The sequence below is a fragment of the Schistocerca piceifrons genome, unplaced genomic scaffold, assembly GCF_021461385.2.
Source record: "Schistocerca piceifrons isolate TAMUIC-IGC-003096 unplaced genomic scaffold, iqSchPice1.1 HiC_scaffold_1870, whole genome shotgun sequence".
Classification (NCBI taxonomy): Eukaryota; Metazoa; Arthropoda; class Insecta; order Orthoptera; family Acrididae; genus Schistocerca; species Schistocerca piceifrons.
Window position 1 is genome coordinate 2,108,892 of NW_025727757.1, and position 18,054 is coordinate 2,126,945.

At 42.8% G+C, this 18,054-nt stretch overlaps 1 protein-coding gene across 1 annotated transcript in view; it reads right to left on the reverse strand.

The window, feature by feature from the left end:
- Positions 1–244: 244 nt before the first annotated feature.
- The window catches only part of LOC124741116 (protein phosphatase 1 regulatory subunit 12A-like), a 64,448-nt gene continuing 46,638 nt past the window's right edge, over positions 245–18,054 (reverse strand). The window contains exon 2 of the mRNA XM_047248650.1: positions 245–659. Within this exon, the coding sequence (XP_047104606.1) occupies positions 245–659 (415 nt within the window). The remainder of the gene's footprint in view (positions 660–18,054) is intronic.

Consider the following 18,054-nt stretch of genomic DNA (forward strand, 5'->3'; position numbering starts at 1 on the left):
ATTAGAGTATCATGTGATAAACAATGACTTGTCCTTGTATAGTAATACAGATTAAAACTTGCGCCAACCCCCTCTTAAAATTTCTTTGATGTGTGGTCCTTAAGATGTATTGTGTTCAAACTTTAAAAAAGGGAATAGCAAATTTTTATGCAATACAAGAAGAATTTAGATAAAAGTCTTTAATCACAAGATTTGTTGAGTGCTAAATAGTTGTACCGCGTCTGCTTCTGCCCACTGTTACCCCTTATGTCCCTCCTCGCACCGGCCAGCAGCAGTGCCTTCGCTGCATATGCACACCCCATCTGGCAGCCACATGGAGTGGAGTCTCCCCCGCATCGTGCTGGACATCTGCACACGCTGACGCCGCCAGTAGCATCCGTACAATGTGCTGCTCGCCACCTCTACATGCAGCCCAGTGCAGAGGCGTCATCCCATCCGAGTCCCTGACGTTGACATCTGCTCCGGCATCAATCAGGCACTTGACAGTTTCTTCGTGGCCATTCACCACTGCTTCATGCAGGGCAGTGTCGCCACTGGCGTCTGTCGCGTTGACTGGCGACCCCGCATCCAGGAGTGCCCGCACTTGGCCGGTCTGACCCTGTGACGCAGCAATGATTAGCCTCCCAGCCAGCACCTGCTTCTGCTCCTCAGTCAGGATCCTGTAAATCACATTATGATTTACATCAGTTTTAGTATAGCAGCAGTGACATGAACATAACCTCCACAACGTATCTAAAACACACACACACACTCACACACACACACACACTCACACTCACACAGAGAGAGGGGGTTCGGAGATCCAAAATATTACTCTGTGAAAACCTTGTTTGAAATCAGTCATATAGGTAGTCAAGTAATGGCTTGAGTGTCAGAGCTGACAACGAAATGAATGCACTTATCAGCAGGTCGAATTCGTGCAGTCTCTACTAATTCAGTTGTAGGGAGATGAGAAGCCAAGATAATGTGACAGTAGTGTACGGATATTGAGGATGCAAACTGCATTGGCACAAAGACGTCAAAGACACCTTATTTAATGATACATAAACAGAAAAAAATAATGAATAAATTCTAGTGTCCGATTTCACGCTCTGCTTTGACCTCAGAGTGAGCAGTCAGGACGACGTGGGGTTGGTTGCCCATAAAGCATCCTATGTAGTTAGTACAGATAGATTCCCTTCGTATTTGCTGTGTATTTGAGATAGGAGTTTTCTAGACACCAAAGCGTTTGCATTTGGTACCTGTAATAAATTGTTGTCTCAGCTGTGATAAGCAGAATGGGCGGGCATCACGTCACGATACGGTGACGTCAGCCCGTATTCACACTGCCCGCCACGTCATGTCACGTCAGTTCCATCTCAGAGCACAGTATCGCAATTGAGGAACTAACAACGACAAAGGTTATTAATGGCCAAAACAATGTTCATAACCTGTGTTCTACATCAGTTTTGTTTGATGAAGTGCTGAGCAGTGAAACATTTCAGATCGTCGACCTGTCTGTGCTACGAGAAAGTGGGAGTCTGTTCTGTTATGGTAAAAACTAAATAATTTTTCGTTTTCAGATGTCTGACATTGCTCGTGTAAGAACATCCGAAAGAAAAAACAATGAAGTCGACATGCATCATTTGGAATTTGCCACAAAAACAAAGCATAATAATAACAATAAAGATTACGAAGATACAAAATCACAGTATCCGCTGTTATAAAACGAGTGAGTGCGGTAAAAATTGGTTAATTTACAATGTTAGCAGACGATGATGCCATCAAAACTTTCTTCCCGAGAAACCTAGACTAGCCATGACGTGACATGACAGTCTGTTGACAACTTGTGTTAATTCCGCCGTTTGTAGTGCATTGTGGAATGTTTTGACGTGACGTGATGTACTTGACGGCGAACGTGAACTCACCTTACGCAAACAGCGTCGTCCCGAGATCGTGTCACGGTTTCAGCTCAATGTTGACAGCATGCGCAGCACGCACTGCTCACTCCACAGATTTTTCTTCTCTCTGGCTTTGACCGACGTCATGTCTGAGTCACAGACGCTACTTAGAGGCGACATCTGAAGGCAACGAGGCCTATTCCTAAAAAACGAATGTACTACAGAAAAAAGATAATGCACACAAATACTATAAAATTGCATTGTAGCTCATGCAATTAATTACATAGCCACCAGTTACATCGCAAAGGAATTGAGATAACAAGAAAGCAGGTAACAACAGAAAAAAAGCATACATGCATCAAATAAATTATCACAGTTTACGCGAGCAAGTGAAAGAACCATATGCCGCCTTAATAAAATCCACTAGAATGTCACTGGCAGTAAACTCGTAATATTGTGGAATAGCGGTAATACTTAATAACAGGGACTGAATCTAAGGGGATATCGCGAAAAAGTGGGGGTTCTTGGCGGGTACAAACTAAAATCTAACGCAACAACCGCGAAATGAGATAAATAGTAGCGTGCAGGAGACGTATCGATACAGACTTCAGTCAGAAAAATACAAGGGAATTTTAAAATGCTTTCAAAGAAGTAATAACAGCGAACAAGCAGGTGGGCCTTCACTTCAGATATTCAACAGCCAAACTGATTATCAACAACAAACACAACTCTGTATTATAAGCAAAATACTTCAAAATCTTGTAAACTGCGAGGAACCAACACAACCACTAATTTCCAGACAGCCTCCAAAGGAAAACCCACCTTCAGAGCCACTATACCGCAGTAGACTGAACAATACGGCCGGCCGAGGTGGCCGAGCGGTTCTCGGTGCTTCAGTCTGGAACCGCGCCACCGCTACGGTCGTAGGTTCGAATCCTGCCTCGGGCGTGGATGTGTGTGATGCCCTTAGGTTAGTTAGGCTTAAGTAGTTCTAAGTTCTAGGGGACTGATAACCTTAGAAGTTAAGTCCCATAATGCTCAGAGCCATTTGAACCATTTGAACAATACGCTGGGCAGCCAAAACACAACAGGGTGCCAGAAGAAGACGGGATATTGGCTGATATGTGAAAACTAGGAGGGAGTGGGCAGCTGAAACCTTTTACGAGGTCACGAAATACTGCTAGGAGGAAGGAGGAATACCGGACGACTGGAAGCAAGCCACAATCCATCCGCCACGTAAGAAGGGAGACAGGACGGGCACACACATTTACCCAGCTCCATACTGAGGCCTCTGCTGAGTAAGACAGAAGACCAAGCAGAGGACACAACTGGCGAGTACCAAGCGGGATTGAGGGAAAGTAGTTTTTGCACGGGCCAAATTCTTAACTTGAAAACAGTCCCCACGATCACAAAAATGCAGAACCTGAACACAGTCGTTACATTCGCTGATTTAAAAAAAAGCCAACGATTCTGTAGACAGACACTGGAACAAGCAGGTGTTGACAGAACCATTCAAACAGGCACTTACAGACACAACTTCTAAAGTTAAATTCCTAGGTGAAGTTTCTGAATGCTTCACAACTACAACAGGAGTCCGGCAGGGCTATGGGCTCTCGCCGATTGCCTACAGTGTGACCTCAGACAAGGTCATGAGAGAGAGCTCAAGAACTACAAGAGAAAAACATCGAAGGAATCCATGTAGAACAAGAAAGACCAAGATCTGACGTGGCATATGTTGTTTCTGCTGACGAAATTGTAATGATTTCCAATGAGAAAATAGATGCAAAGGTAATGATAGAAACACTGTACAAAATTGTAGCTAAAACCGGACTCATGTAATTGAAAGATACATACAATTACTGTTTCTGCTACACAAACTGCCTTACACAGCTTAGAATCAACAATCATCTCGACTAGTTTGCAAAAGTATATTACTCTAAATATAAGTTCTGTGTCGCAGATCTCCACATTTATTAAACATACAAGAATCGACAATTAATGTTATGCATCAGCATCGGTGCGCGTGCTTGGGCAGAAACCAGACGCTGGTTGGTGTCTCACCAGATGTCTTATTGCTGCCGCTGCTCCGTGCTGTTGCCGCGTTTCTCTGTTTTTTAAGGATTATCTGGGAATTTGGACAGGAACAGTCGTCTTGCTCGCCTTTCGACTCGACTCAAACCGTTGCTAGGCTACGGCATGGGCCAAGAGGAGAGGCATGTATTGTTGACAACTGCGACACGTCACGATTTGTCTTGTTTACTATAAAAGAGTAAAGGTCATATTCGAAGGGGCCTTACTCCAAATTTTGATAAAATGAGTTACGAAAGGCAACATATCATATAGACATAGATACATATTTTTACGTGAAATGGGCTTTGCGATTCAGAGTGACGTCATTTACAAAAGGGCTTACTCCTGGAGTAGCGCCCTTTCAATGGTGAGCATATTCGCATGCCATCTACCGAGTACTTAATGTACTATATCTTACGGTTCGCCTTTCGTAGCTTAATAGTTGTTATTTCTGAACATGTGTTGTGAAATGTAAAACGAATTCAAGTATTGAGTTGGAACATAGTGAAAATACAAAGAACAGAAAAAAAGAGAGACCTAATGTTGGAAATTATCAACATAATGTTATAAAAATAGCAATAGTGAACTGTCATGAATGTACTATCCGTTTGAACCATGTTTCTTTGTGCATTTTGAACACAGTACTTTACGGTCACGTGTTGTGGCTTCCAAGCACGTAGAAGGATTGCACAATGATACATTCGAAGCTTTATTTCCAGGAGGGTCTGTTGTATTTAATTTTCATAATATTTGCACTGGACAATTAGCTGTTAACGGGAAAAAACATAGACATTCAACATTTGCATGATCGATGATAATGATCGATGAATCCATTTTATAAACTTTGATTAAAGTTATACAACTGAGAAAATGAATGGGTAAAAACAAGAAACAATTTAAAACACTACTAAAACGTAACTTGACTATGGATATGAGTTACTCATTCAAGAAAAGGACGTTACTCCAATCTTAATAACTGCAATAATGGCAAACTATCCATTTCGTCCTGTTCTTTAAACAGCGGAGAGCCCGTCCTGTTACATTCAACATACTCACTGGCAGAATGTTTTCGTTCGCTCCTGAAAACTTACGATTTTGTAGTAATGCCTTTTCATGGATAAAAACACTGAAATCGCTCAGTCAAGGCGAATCCTTCACTACGTTCAAGTTATGGAAGTCGGTTATGCATTTCTGGTTTGTTGCACACGTCTAGGCTGAGGAACAAGTCTGTACGGTGATGGAACGAGTCTCTATATCAAACTAAGTCTGAAACCTTAAGAACAGATAAAATTCCCACGAATAGTACCCAGATGTCAAGCCGCTAATTAGTTAACAATACAACACATGAATTTGCTTAATTTTTATACAAGGAGTCACGTCAGTGTACAAGGAGTGAGTCATGAAAATTCTTCAGATTAGACTTGAAAGTGCGTGAATTCCTGCTGAGATTTGTTTATTCTTGCGGTAGTTTACTGAAAATGGAGAATACTGCACGCCCGAGTCAAGGAGATGCGGTCGAAATGCACGGTGGATTTCTGTCTTGTATCAGCTGAGTCAAAGCTGCTCATCCTCGGGGAAAAACCACGTGTTGTTAACAACAGACGAAGTGGAAATATACATTTAGAGGGCCGCGTCGGAGCTCCCAGACTCTCGAACAGGGGTCAAATGGTTCAAATGGCTCTGAGCACTATGGGACTTAACTGCTGAGGTCATCAGTCCCCTAGAACTTAGAACTACTTAAACCTAACTAACCTAAGGACATCACACACATCCATGCCCGAGGCAGGATTCGAACCTGCGACCGAAGCAGTCGCGCGGTTCCAGACTGTAGCGCCTAGAACCGCTCGGCCAAACCGGGCGGTGAACAGGGGTCGATCACAGTTTCGTGAACTTACGCCACATTTTGCCCGAACTGCCGTTTTCTGGGCCAAGAAGAGCCTTTGAGAATGGAAAAAAACTACACCAGAATATAACGTTGTTAGTCATAAGCTGATCAGAGTAAGCAATGTAGATTAATTCTCGTGTTGGGCTATCACTTATTTCAGATACTCTTCCAGTGATAAATACACCAGTGTTAAGTTTTTGAACAAGATACTGAACGTGCGCTGTCTATGTCAGTTTATTACCTATGAATTTGGATTGTTCGGACTGAGTAATGATATGCATATTACATCTGATCAATATGTCAGTGTTAGTTCAGTTGTTCTCCAGAAACCGTAAAATTTGAGTCTTATTTTGATTTAGCATCAGTTTCTTCTCTACAGCCAATGAACTTACGCCATCAACTGCCCTCTTTGGTTCAGTGCTTATGTTGCACTCAGTATCCTTCACCACCAAAAAATCACTCAGAAAGCAGGGGTATCTTAGAATTTGTTGTAATATCCAGACCTACATTAATACTCCGCAAGCCACCTGATGGTGTGTGGCGGAGGGAATTTCTGATACCACTAACTGATGTCCCCTTCCCCGTTCCACTCGTGAGTGGCGCCTGGAAAGAGTGATTGTCATTAAGCCTCTGTGTTGGCTCTAGTTTCTGGAATTTTCCCGTCGTGCTCATTTCGCGATATGTATGTGGAAATACGTAATATGTTGACCGACTCTTCCTGGTAAATCCTCTTTCCAAATTTCGGCAGTAAACCACCCGTGATGCATAACGCCTCCCTTGTACCCACTGCCACTGGAGCCTGTTGCGCATCTCTGTAACGCTCTCGCGCCGACTTAGCTGTCCCGTGGCGAAACGCGCCGCTCTTCGTTGGATCTTCTGTCGGCCCTACCTGGTAAGGGTCCAAGGTGCAAGAGTCGGTCGAACAAGAGTGGGTTCCTTATCTGCGTTCACTCTTTGCCGCTACTGTCGTTGCTCGTGACGAATACATACAAGTCCTTTTCGGACCTGTTTTCTTACGGACGGCTTAAAAGGTCACTTGTCCACTATTGTCACTGTGTTAGATAATTAATCCACTTACCGCTATTATTCCCTAATGACTCACGCACATTATGAACCCCCCCCCCTACCCCCAATTCGAATCAATTCCGAAACGAAGAAAGCCACATACGCAAAAAACAAAAACCGCAATATCCGTCTAGGAATCGAACACGGAGTCATCGCTCATGAACCAGGTGTCTTGGTCACTCGCTTAGCGCCGCTTTCGCTGGAGCATGTTTACCTTCATGCGTGTAAAAACGGCAGTCGTAAAAGTTTCTTTTCTTGATTTTTCGAAAAAGACACGTTTTAGGACAGCATATATAATGATAAAAAATGCTCAGTTTACAATTATCTGCCGATCCAGTTCACTTTGAGTCGGTTAGTGTCATGTACTTTAAGAGCGATTTTCTCAAAATATTGGAGGCAATGGGCCAAAATATCTTACAGTCCTTACTTTCTGTAGGTACACAAGGGACCTGTCAAAAATGAACCGGTTGGCTGTGCCTGACGTTCTTCCCTTGTATCTGACTGTCGTTGTTTTCTGTTCAGCGATCAGTTACCTCTGTACCTACCACTTCGATGTTCGCGCGATGATTGAAAGGTGGGCTCGTGTTCTGATCGTCCGCAGTGAAATCATTTCGGAAGACTGAATTCAGTATTTTGGCCTTCTCTCTGTTTTCTCTGGTCTCTGAGTGACTGAATAACTGATTTCCAACCGATTAGTGATTGTACGGAGGACCAAAACTTATAAGCGCTTTTAGTCAAGTCGGTTGATAAAATTTTACTGTCAAGATCATTAAACGCCTGTCTAATTGCCCTGCTGATGCTCATTTTCGTTTCGTTCAGTTTCTGTTTGTCAGCAAGATTTTGACTTCTCTTGAGTACTTGATGAAAGTCTCTTTGCTTACGTAGCAATTTCCTAATGCGTCTATTAAACGACGGTGGGTCTTTCCCATCCCTTAACACCTTGCTCAGAACATACTTGTCTAAGCCATATTGAAGGACGGTTTTGATTTTTTTTCCATTTGTGCTCCACATCTTCGTTCTCAGAACTAATGTTTGATTACACACACATTCTACAGTGTGTATCTTCTCGTTCTTGCTAAGACCTTTCTTGACTTTCCTTCAGATATCCGTAGTCATAGTTGCTGTCATAGCATTATGATCACTGACACCTTCCGCTCCGTTATCACATCGAAGAATTTTGTGACTAGGAGGTTTAAGACGTTAGTTTCACGATTTAGTTGCCTAATTAGCTGCTCGAAATAATGTTCGGATAAGATATTCAAAATAATATCAACAAATGCTTGTCTCTGGTACAGTTTTAATTACCACAAGTGGGCCAGTGTATTGTAGTATGCGTTACTGTACTGCGTTTAAAGTTAAAGCGACTGGTTGAAAAAGTTAACAACACTGACTTTGCTGTGGTCATAGAAAACTAGATCCCAACGTTTGTGATTTTTTCAAGAAACAGAAATGGAGTCATAGTGTATTAGTTATTGGTATTTTGTGATTATGTTTGTTAAGTATTTTCAATATTTTATGTACAGAATACTGTCTTTCCATTTTGGTACTGTCGATTAAATTTTATAATACAGTAACTGAAGCGGAAGTGTGTCCTTCCTGACTGCTGTACCACACAGCACTCCCTGCAAGTTTTAAAAGTGCTCAACACTGTATCTCGATCACTGTCCAAGTTCGACGTGAGTAAACAGTTTACATTGTTTCTACTTCTTTCTTCACTTATTAAAAGTTTTTACATTTTGGTGGCATTTTCTTGCTTTACATACTGCAAAAGCGTAAGAAAATTTATCTTCAGTCTCTCTTCACAAATACTGCATTGTAAGTACTGTAGGTGTACCGTATTTCTGCCGCTCTTTCAAGAGTCAGCTCTATGAGAGCTAAAATTTACAGACGTGAAATTTTTATCAAAACCAAAGAAAAAAATCGATTTGTGCGACAATCGGTTATAATTACCGTAAACCCTCGTTCCCTTCTACACCGTTATAACCGGTTTCCACTGGATTAGCCGGCCGTTGTGGCAGAGCGGTTATAGGCGCTTCAGTCTGGAACCGCGCGACCGCTATGGTCGCAGGTTCGAATCCTGCCTCGGCCATGGATGTGTGTGATGTCCTTAGGTTTAAGTAGTTTTAAGTTCTAGGGAACTGATGACCTCAGATGTTAAGTCCCATAGTGCTCAGAGCCATTTTTCTACTGAATAATGTTGATAGGAGTCTAGTGGGGCACATTTGTGTGTGGCACCCGTATATGATAATAATATTAACGTAAACTAAAATGAAACTAGTATATTGTAAACGATGTATGTCTCTGACTGCCTTATAATGCGGATCGCTGACTGCGCGACCGCGGAGCCAAAGTTACTGCTTCTGGTCTGAGGTTGTAGTGTGGGAGTAAGGGAGCGCTTGGCGCGCAGTAGTGTATGATGGAAAGAGGATGGAGTAGGCAGTGTTTGGGGTGTGTGTGCTCTGTGAAGCCACCAAGTGTAAGATTAACGTAGGAATTACGAGAACATGTAAGCACAAGTCTTTTCGCAAGCAAGATAAAGCTGTTAAATATTTATGATGACTCTCGTTTTGCCAGCGCGTTTGTGTAGATGAGTTGACTGATAGTTTGTAATTGTTGAGTAGCCCCACGATGTGGTTAAACTGATTTGATGAAAGGGCTAGTTAGATATTTCTCCTTTCTAATGGTTCGAAGATTTGTTAGCACAGCTGTATGTAATCAGATGATTTGTATTTATGCCTTTTTAGTGATGTTAGATGATATTTGCTGTATAAATCTCGTCGTTTGTGACTCAATTGGTAAATATGGTGTATTTTTCTGAGAAGTGTAATTTCACGCGTCAGATGTTTTGAAAAGCGAAAGTTAACTTGCAATATAATTTCACAAAAAAATCTGTGTTAGTAATCCACGACAGTCAGTGCCAGCAGCGTCCAAGTCATATGTTTTTCAAAGACGTTGGATTTTTCGTGAATGTTTTATCAGCCGAAAGAATTTCACGTACATTTCAAAGTATTGCGCCCGGCATTGCATACCGCTGAGCCTGTAGCTAGCACATTTTTATTTTTTGCATAAGAGACAACAACGTATCGCATTCCATCGCTGCTGTTTTAGAAGTAAGGCAATTTTATTTGTTTGTTACGTGCACAGGCGCTCAGTTAAGTATCACACAGATTTTAAAACAACGTTACAAATCCCTGACGCAGCGTACAATGTAGTAACACACAAAGCAAGAGTTTTCCTCAGCTCAGGCATTCGCTGGAACAAGCGAGAGGCCCTGCTCACTTGATTCCAGGGCTAGCGTATGTGGCAGTGCGGAACTGTTCGTAATGAATGAGACGCGAGTCAGGATGTTAGGACGTCACCATAGGGTATCAGCAAGAGACGCCTGCCGTTGCCTTTAGTTAATGAAGTACTATCCAAAAATAAATAAATAAATAAAATAAAAATAAACTGCACAGATACTCACTAAACTCTTGATAGTACGAGAGAAAATAATAAAAACTTTTTCTTTTCGCGTCGGAATGGAAAATGCCATAATAAGGACAACGTATCAAGCAGTCAGCTCCTAGAAAACGAGTAAGGCCAGAATAATTATATGTAGGCGACAGAGTTGGAAACGATTACATACAAACGGCTGAGATGTTTTTAGAGTGTACCGAAGTTAGCGCCAGACGAAAAGTAAGCCCTCGAAATTCCTTAACTTCCTATAACGACGGAGCTGCTCGGGTGCTGAATGTATTGTCTTAGGGTGGCCAATAATAGACCAAGCTCTGTCGGTTCCAGAACACTTGCAAACTATAATAACCAGTTTTGTAGGCTAGCAAATTCGTCTCAGATGCTGGTTTGACGGCGGTGAGTTTTCTGCACTGCTAATGGTGCATTTGCTTGCCGAGGGCCTAAAAATCACATGGGGAAACAGTGAAGATATTACGAAACTTGAATATGTTTAGGGCGACAATGCGAGAAAACAGTTAGTAATAAATGTAAATATTCGCTGCAGTGTTTTAGGCTAAATTAATTACGTTATTTATATTCAGGTACAACCAAGCGACATCAGTTCCGTGAACAGACAGGCCGCAGAGATGACAATGTGCGGCGGCGACTTCTACCGCCACGCCGGCTCTTATCTTAGCGTCGAGAAGCTACAAAGGATCTCCGAGACCTGATGACGTTTCAAGCATGGTGGAAGCAGCGTCGCAACATCGTCACCTTGTTTACCGTTTTAGTTAGTTTGACGGGGGAGGGAACCAAACAGCCAGGTCATTGCATTAGGGAAGGACGGGGAAGGAAGTCGGCAGTGCCCTTTCAAAGAAACCATCTCGCCATTGACCTGAAGCGATTCAGGGAAATACGGGAAACCTAAATGAGGATGGCCGCATGCGGGTTTTAACCGTGGTCCTCCCGAATGCGAGTCCAGTGTGCTAACCGGCGCATCACCTCGTTCGGTCTACCGTTTTAAGCACATTCATTTTATCGAGGAATGAGTGCGGAGCTCTTGAGATTGCGGGCAGCACGTCATGTGTAACGGTGCCGGATGACAAAACATCGCTCGAACAACACTGCTTACGTTTGCTTTTTTTCACATACGTCACTGAATGACTTGTAGAGGAGACGTCCGCCTATGTTACTCCACGCCACAAAATCGTAAAAGCAGCGTCGGATTCACAAGGACACGGTACTGACTTTGAACGCATTTAATCGCGATCGCAGACAGTAGAAATGTAGAAGGTTGGGTTTATTTTTCCGTTAATTCTCCGTCTCCTGCGGCCCACAGAGCTTTGTCGCTGCTTCAGCGACTGATTGTTGCTGCTGGCGTTCCAGAATATCGGCAGTTCATAACATTCTCGCGAATGATGGCGGTTTTATGGAGAAAATGAAAACGGGAAAAAATTATAACAAATGCACAATCACCAGTCAAACTTTACGTTTACTGAAGTTGTAAGCGAGTAAACTTTTAAACTGTAAATTACCTGGGTGGGGCATGGCTAACTGTATGTAGTCTATATAAACCAGCATTTAGAGTTAGGTCTTCTACACACAAACCCGATAAGGTATAGTTCTGTCCAATCGAAATTACGCGTCGTAGTCTTCAATGGAAAATGCTACTGACTTCTACGAATGACTTGTGGTGTCTTGCTTGTATAACACCTCCACCTTTCGACAGCATACGATTGTGTACTACTTTACACACCCTGTCCGCACATAAAAGCACTGCAATATTTCGCAGTAGTAATGGGCGAACTATAAAGATTTATCGCTTCTTAATTATCATGTCGGCATTCTCATACGTAATGTGAGCTTCGAGCACCGGTTTGTTAACATGCAGTGATAACGTTTTATTGCTGTGAAATAGCCGTTAAAACTCGATTGCAGACGTGGAAAGCGAATCGCAAAAGTCGTCGTTCGTTCCAACAGAAACTACCTACCGTAATCATCACTTCTTTGTTTTCATTGCTTTAACAGAATCCCAGTTACTCGGGAGTGACTCTGGACGTAACTGCCTTCATTCTGTGGCGCCAATAGCAACAATCGACCGCTGATGCTGCGACAGAGCTCTGTGCTCTGCAGTAGACGGAGAATTAACGGAAAGATAAACTCGGCTTCTACATTACTATGATCTGCATTTGCGATTAATGTCTGAGTGTGCTTACAACCAGTACAGTGTCACTATGCGAATCTGGAACTGGTTTCGTGATTTTGTGGATCGCGTGCTGGCTTTCCAGAGACGTGGCGGAACATAAGGGGGACAACCTGGCTGGGTGTCATTCAGTGACATACGTGTAACGAACGTATGAACTGAATAACTTAAACAGTGCTGTTTGAGCGAGTTTTGCCATCCAGCACCGACATACAGAGCGTGCAGAAACCATTTGACCAAGATTGCAGGGCGGAAGGACAGCATGTAGCATAGGAATTTGTGTATGACAACTAAAAGTCGTAAATGTATATTTTCAGTGGTGCAGGAACGTAATTGAAATCTGACATACGGAGGTCCTTGTTCAAAATGATAGGTAATTTACAGAAAATGTATACGTAAACAGAACGTTCGGACTAACCAGTCGTCACGATGAGAACAAGATGAATTTAAAACGTCACTAACACGTCTAGTACTTCTTCAGGAATAAGGACAACCACATGTCCATGTTTCTTGTTTGGATATATCTCAAAAAGGTCAAAATTAGTGAGAAATGAGGCACCACTTAGTTAACATGAGTATGTATAGAAAATGTTCAAACTGACCACCATTTTCATGCTGGGATAGTGGTTTAACGATTTAATTGCGATCTGTATTTTCTCTACTCAGACTCCTTCATTTGATACTGTCTTCGTCAGACTGGTTTTCCACGCCCTGTGTATGCCAGACGATGCATTACACTCTGTTGTTCGAATTCTCACGAGTCCAGTGCACTTAATCTTTGGTAGAAAGTGCTAGGAACGGCAAAATGGCGGGAATACGTTGGTAGCGACTAGTAACTTTAAAATTGAGTAGACAGTAACTACGTAAAAGGAAATGTGACACTTATAACGAAGCACTACTGAATTAGACGTGAAATACGTTTCTTGATTACAAAAAGTCCTCTAGTAGAGTGGTGCAGGCAGAAATGTTGGACAAGAGTGTCTGTCACGCTGTTGTAGGGCAACGTATGAGGCCCCACAGAACAGGTATTAGTGAAAGCAAGCACCGTTGGTCGGTTGCCAAAGCGTTTAAAGTTAAAGACGAAATAAATTTATACCGTCTATGATGTTGAAGTAATGTTTCGGAACAGCATGAATACGGTCAAATTGATTACTCTTTCTTAGTTCGATATATATCTACGACACAAGGACGATACTCTGTGGAACCAAGTAGCCCCTACTGCTTCTCCTGACCAGAGGCAAACACTATTCTACTTATTAACTGTTTTGATTATACTGAAATGTTGTGAATATTGCTTCTAGCCCTGCATCAAGGTGTGCTAACAGAATCGGATACCTGCTGCGAGTCTCCATGTTTGTACTGAGCAGCCAAGACGAACGGCGCGACACAGACGGCGACCACGCGGGACACAACATTGGGATGACCAAAATTTCGGAAACTACTTTTCTGTAGTCATGTTTACATGTTAAACCTTAATCGATTCTACTAGCCGGAACGAACGTCTGCAGTACGTTCCAAGATTCATACGTTTCAGACCCATGGTCTCCGCTGAGCAAACTATCGACGATGAAACGAACTTGGTGGTGTTTTCGTATTGTGAAACGAAGAGGTCAGCAAGTAATGTAGAGTACGAATCCCTTACGGACACCAGTGAAAATATAAGTTGGAAGAGTATGATGAGGTCAGACGTAAGGGGATGTTCAAAAGTCTTATCCAGGCCCACTACATCGTTAGCGGCTCCTCTGTTAACCGACCAGGGTTACGCTGGTTGTCGAAAGAAATGCGAGGCGGGCACTGGTTGAAGGATTTTGCACCTGAAAAGATTAGGCGTTTAGGGATGGCCAGAAAACTTGTGATAGGGTAATCAATCAGTGTTATGTGATGGAGCCTATGCCCCTAAGCGAGAGGTTGGCTGTGGTTATAAGGACATTTGCAGCATCGAAACTGCAGTGTTTCCGTGATAAGACAGAACTGCTATTGGCAGATCGATCTGCAATGACGGCCCTATGTGGAATGTATTAACAGTCCTACTATTTTACTGTCAAAGAGACGATTTGAAGACGTAACGCACTTCCCTAAATATGTATATTACCAACAAATCAGAGATTCAAACAGTAGACAATAATTCTATGATAGCAAATTTCTCGCAGATGTGCTTGTCCCACACTGTGGAATGATTTAGAAAGAGTACATAGATATACAAATCGCATTGACTTGTGGGACAACTATGCGATGCGACACGACGGACAGCTCATTCAATAAGAGGAAATGAAAATGATAACTTTTGTTTCACGTGATAATAAAAAAAATTGTCAGAGTGTTTTAATAAATGGCAGGAATATGAAGGACACTACGGCAGAATTTCGAGGTCGGCCTAGGGTACGGAAAATAGTGTGTGTCCAAAGTTTTACACTGGCCAACGAGCGGCAAATAACGCATTCAGGCAGCGTGAATGAAGCTTTGGTGGCGTTCGATCACGCGATCGGCTCTGCCCAGCAAAAGGACAAAAGAATATGGATGACAGAAAGTTTTTTTTCTAATTTTCTACCGCCGTTTGTCTTGATCTTTGTTCTCATAGATGCAGTGTGTGAAGGTCCTGGATAGATCTTTTCTTTTTTTTTCAGTTGCCTTTTACTAATGGAACGTGTATAAGCAGAGAAGAAACTGCTGGACACATTGCCCAAAGGAAGGAAACAGTTTCTCACACGGCGTTTAAATTCCGCATCGGTAAAAAACAGACGATATTGTCGACTGTTTTTATTACTTTTTCACAATCGATGCCTGTTGACAAAATACACGTTGATAATACATATATGATTAAGATTTCGCCTTGACTCAAGACGAATTTTCTAGCCTTTGCAAGTCTTCATAATCTTGGAGAGTAGAAATACGTTACACCTCTTACCACGCATCGCGTGTCATCCAGGTCAGCACAATAAAGCAGAATCAAATGCGTTACCTGGCACGGATAAATATGTTTTGACGGTATATTTTGACGATTTCCATACGTGTTTTCTTGAATATTTTCTCACACAACCTCCTCCTCCTCCGCAGAAATTTAGGATACCATCAGCTGGAGGCAGCTGTGACAGAAGGCCAACCATGAATGTGCGGACTGCGAAACTGCAGTGTCCGGATGCATTAAAACAGTGCAACTAGCCAGCGACTAGGAGTGTGATTATGACATGTGGGAATGGTTACGCATCTCGTAAATGGCAGGCGACGCGACGTTCTTCTTAGGGCATATTCGAAAAACTTTTCCCGCTTTCCTTTAGGCCAGGAAACCGCCGTCACTGGCGAGGGAGTGGACCTGCCGACATTTCGGAGCGCCAGCAGCGACAGTCAGCAGCTGAGGCAGTGGCAAAGCTCTGTCGGCCGCAGGGACGGAGAACTGGCGGAAAAACGTATTCGGCTTAACTGTGTATAGAAGAGTGTATTGGGAGAGCAAGCCATGACAAAACTCTACCATCTGGTGAGGAAGATGTATGAGACAGGCGAAATACCCTCAGACTTCAAGAAGAATATGATAATTCCAAGCCCAAAGAAAGCAGGTGTTGACAGATGTGAAAATTACCGAACTATCAGTTTAATAAGTCACAGCTGCAAAATACTAACGCGATTTCTTTACAGACGAATGGAAAAACAGGTAGAAGCCGACCTCGGCGAAGATCAGTTTGGATTCTGCAGAAATGTTGGAGCACGTGACGCAATACTGACCCTACGACACCTTAGAAAATAGATTAAGGAAAGGCAAACCTACATTTCTAGCATTTGTAGACTTAGAGAAAGCTTTTGACATTGTTGACTGGAATACTCTCTTTCAAATTCTAAAGGTGGCAGGGGTAAAATACAGGGAGCGAAAGGCTATTTAGAATTTGTACAGAAACCAGATGGCAGTTATAAGAGTCGAGGGACATGAAAGGGAGCAGTGGTTGGGAAGGGAGTGAGACAGGGTTGTAGCCTGTCCCCGATGTTATTCAATCTGTATATTGAGCAAGCAGTGAAGGAAACAAAAGAAAAATACAGATTCCTAGTAGTATGAACTTTTCGGACACGTCGAAGAGCGGAAACCAAACATCGTACCAGAACCTTGAAATGATAAATTTCTTCTCTATTGTCATCAAGGCTACTTTCATACTGAGCTGATACGTGGCTGGAATGTGTAAGAAATCACAGTACTACTTCGCAGAGGAAGAAGCAAACTGCAACGAAAACTCTTTGGCAACAAAGGCTGTGCGATTAGATTGTCGATGCTGAAAACAAAGCGTCGGAAATTTTTTCGCCATTCGTAGCGTTTTAGACCTGACGACCGACACGCGTCCCTGCGTTCAACCCATGTTTGGACACACTCTTTAAAAAGGGAGAATTTTAACCCAACTGACTCCACAAGCTACGCACCAAACCTGCTTCAGAATCCTTTTTCCTAGCGATCGATTAGATGTACGCCATTTATATGTTTTGATAGTATATTAAAGCAGTAGCAGTACACCATTTAGATGCTAAAACTTCATAATAGGCAAATCTTTTGCAATACTAAACGCATCGTCTTAGTAAGAATATTGTAAGGCCGAGCTCTGTCGAAGGCAGGGGCTGCACGTGTGGCGCTGCAGTCGGCCGCAATAAACAGGGCGTGTGTGTCCGTGTTGTGACGTCACGGTTGTGTATCGCGCAACGAGGCCTGCCGCGATGGGTACAGAATGTGCGTACACTTTCCAAATTAGGTGTCTACATCTGCGTATTGTGCGTTTCCCAGGCTGGGTGGACGGCAGTGAATTACCAACACTGCTTACTATGCAAGTGCTTGCAGTCCGGCACAAACGCACGTGAAACAAAAGTCGTTACAGTCTGCCCAGTGACGGAGCACTGAGGAATGTTTGGACACACTCTTTAAAAAGGGAGAATTTTAACCCAACTGACTCCACAAGCTACGCACCAAACCTGCTTCAGAATCCTTGCATGGGTTGAACGCAGGGATGCGTGTCGGTCGCCAGGTCTAAAACGCTACGAAAGGCGATGATTTTGAGACGACAGGATGTTAATCTCTAACTCGGTATATTAATGTCTTCCATCAGTGACGTATTCGGTAGATCACGCTTCATATCTCGATACTGTGTCGCTACCTGTACTGGATTATGCAGGGATCATAGCCTCGTATTCTGTGTAAATTCGGACATCACGGATGTTAGTTCTTAAAGCTTAACAACACACCTCACACGTACTCCCGATGAAACGGCCAGAAAACTATATGCTTCCCGCCAAACCGAGTCTGTGGAAGCGGTCAGCTAAATGAGCCACATTCCAACAAGAACAGGAATTCGTCGTATTACTGTATTCTGTCGTTTGTGAAAATAAAGAATTGTCAGGGCAGTGTTTGGAACGTTTGATGTCGTTTCACGTGGCCAACTGCAATAAGGACAGTTATCGGATTAACACTGCGAATCTTGGGGAAATTAGCTCAACTTCATTACTACGTGTGTGATACTAATACAACAAGGAGATCAGTTGTTGAAATCAGTCCT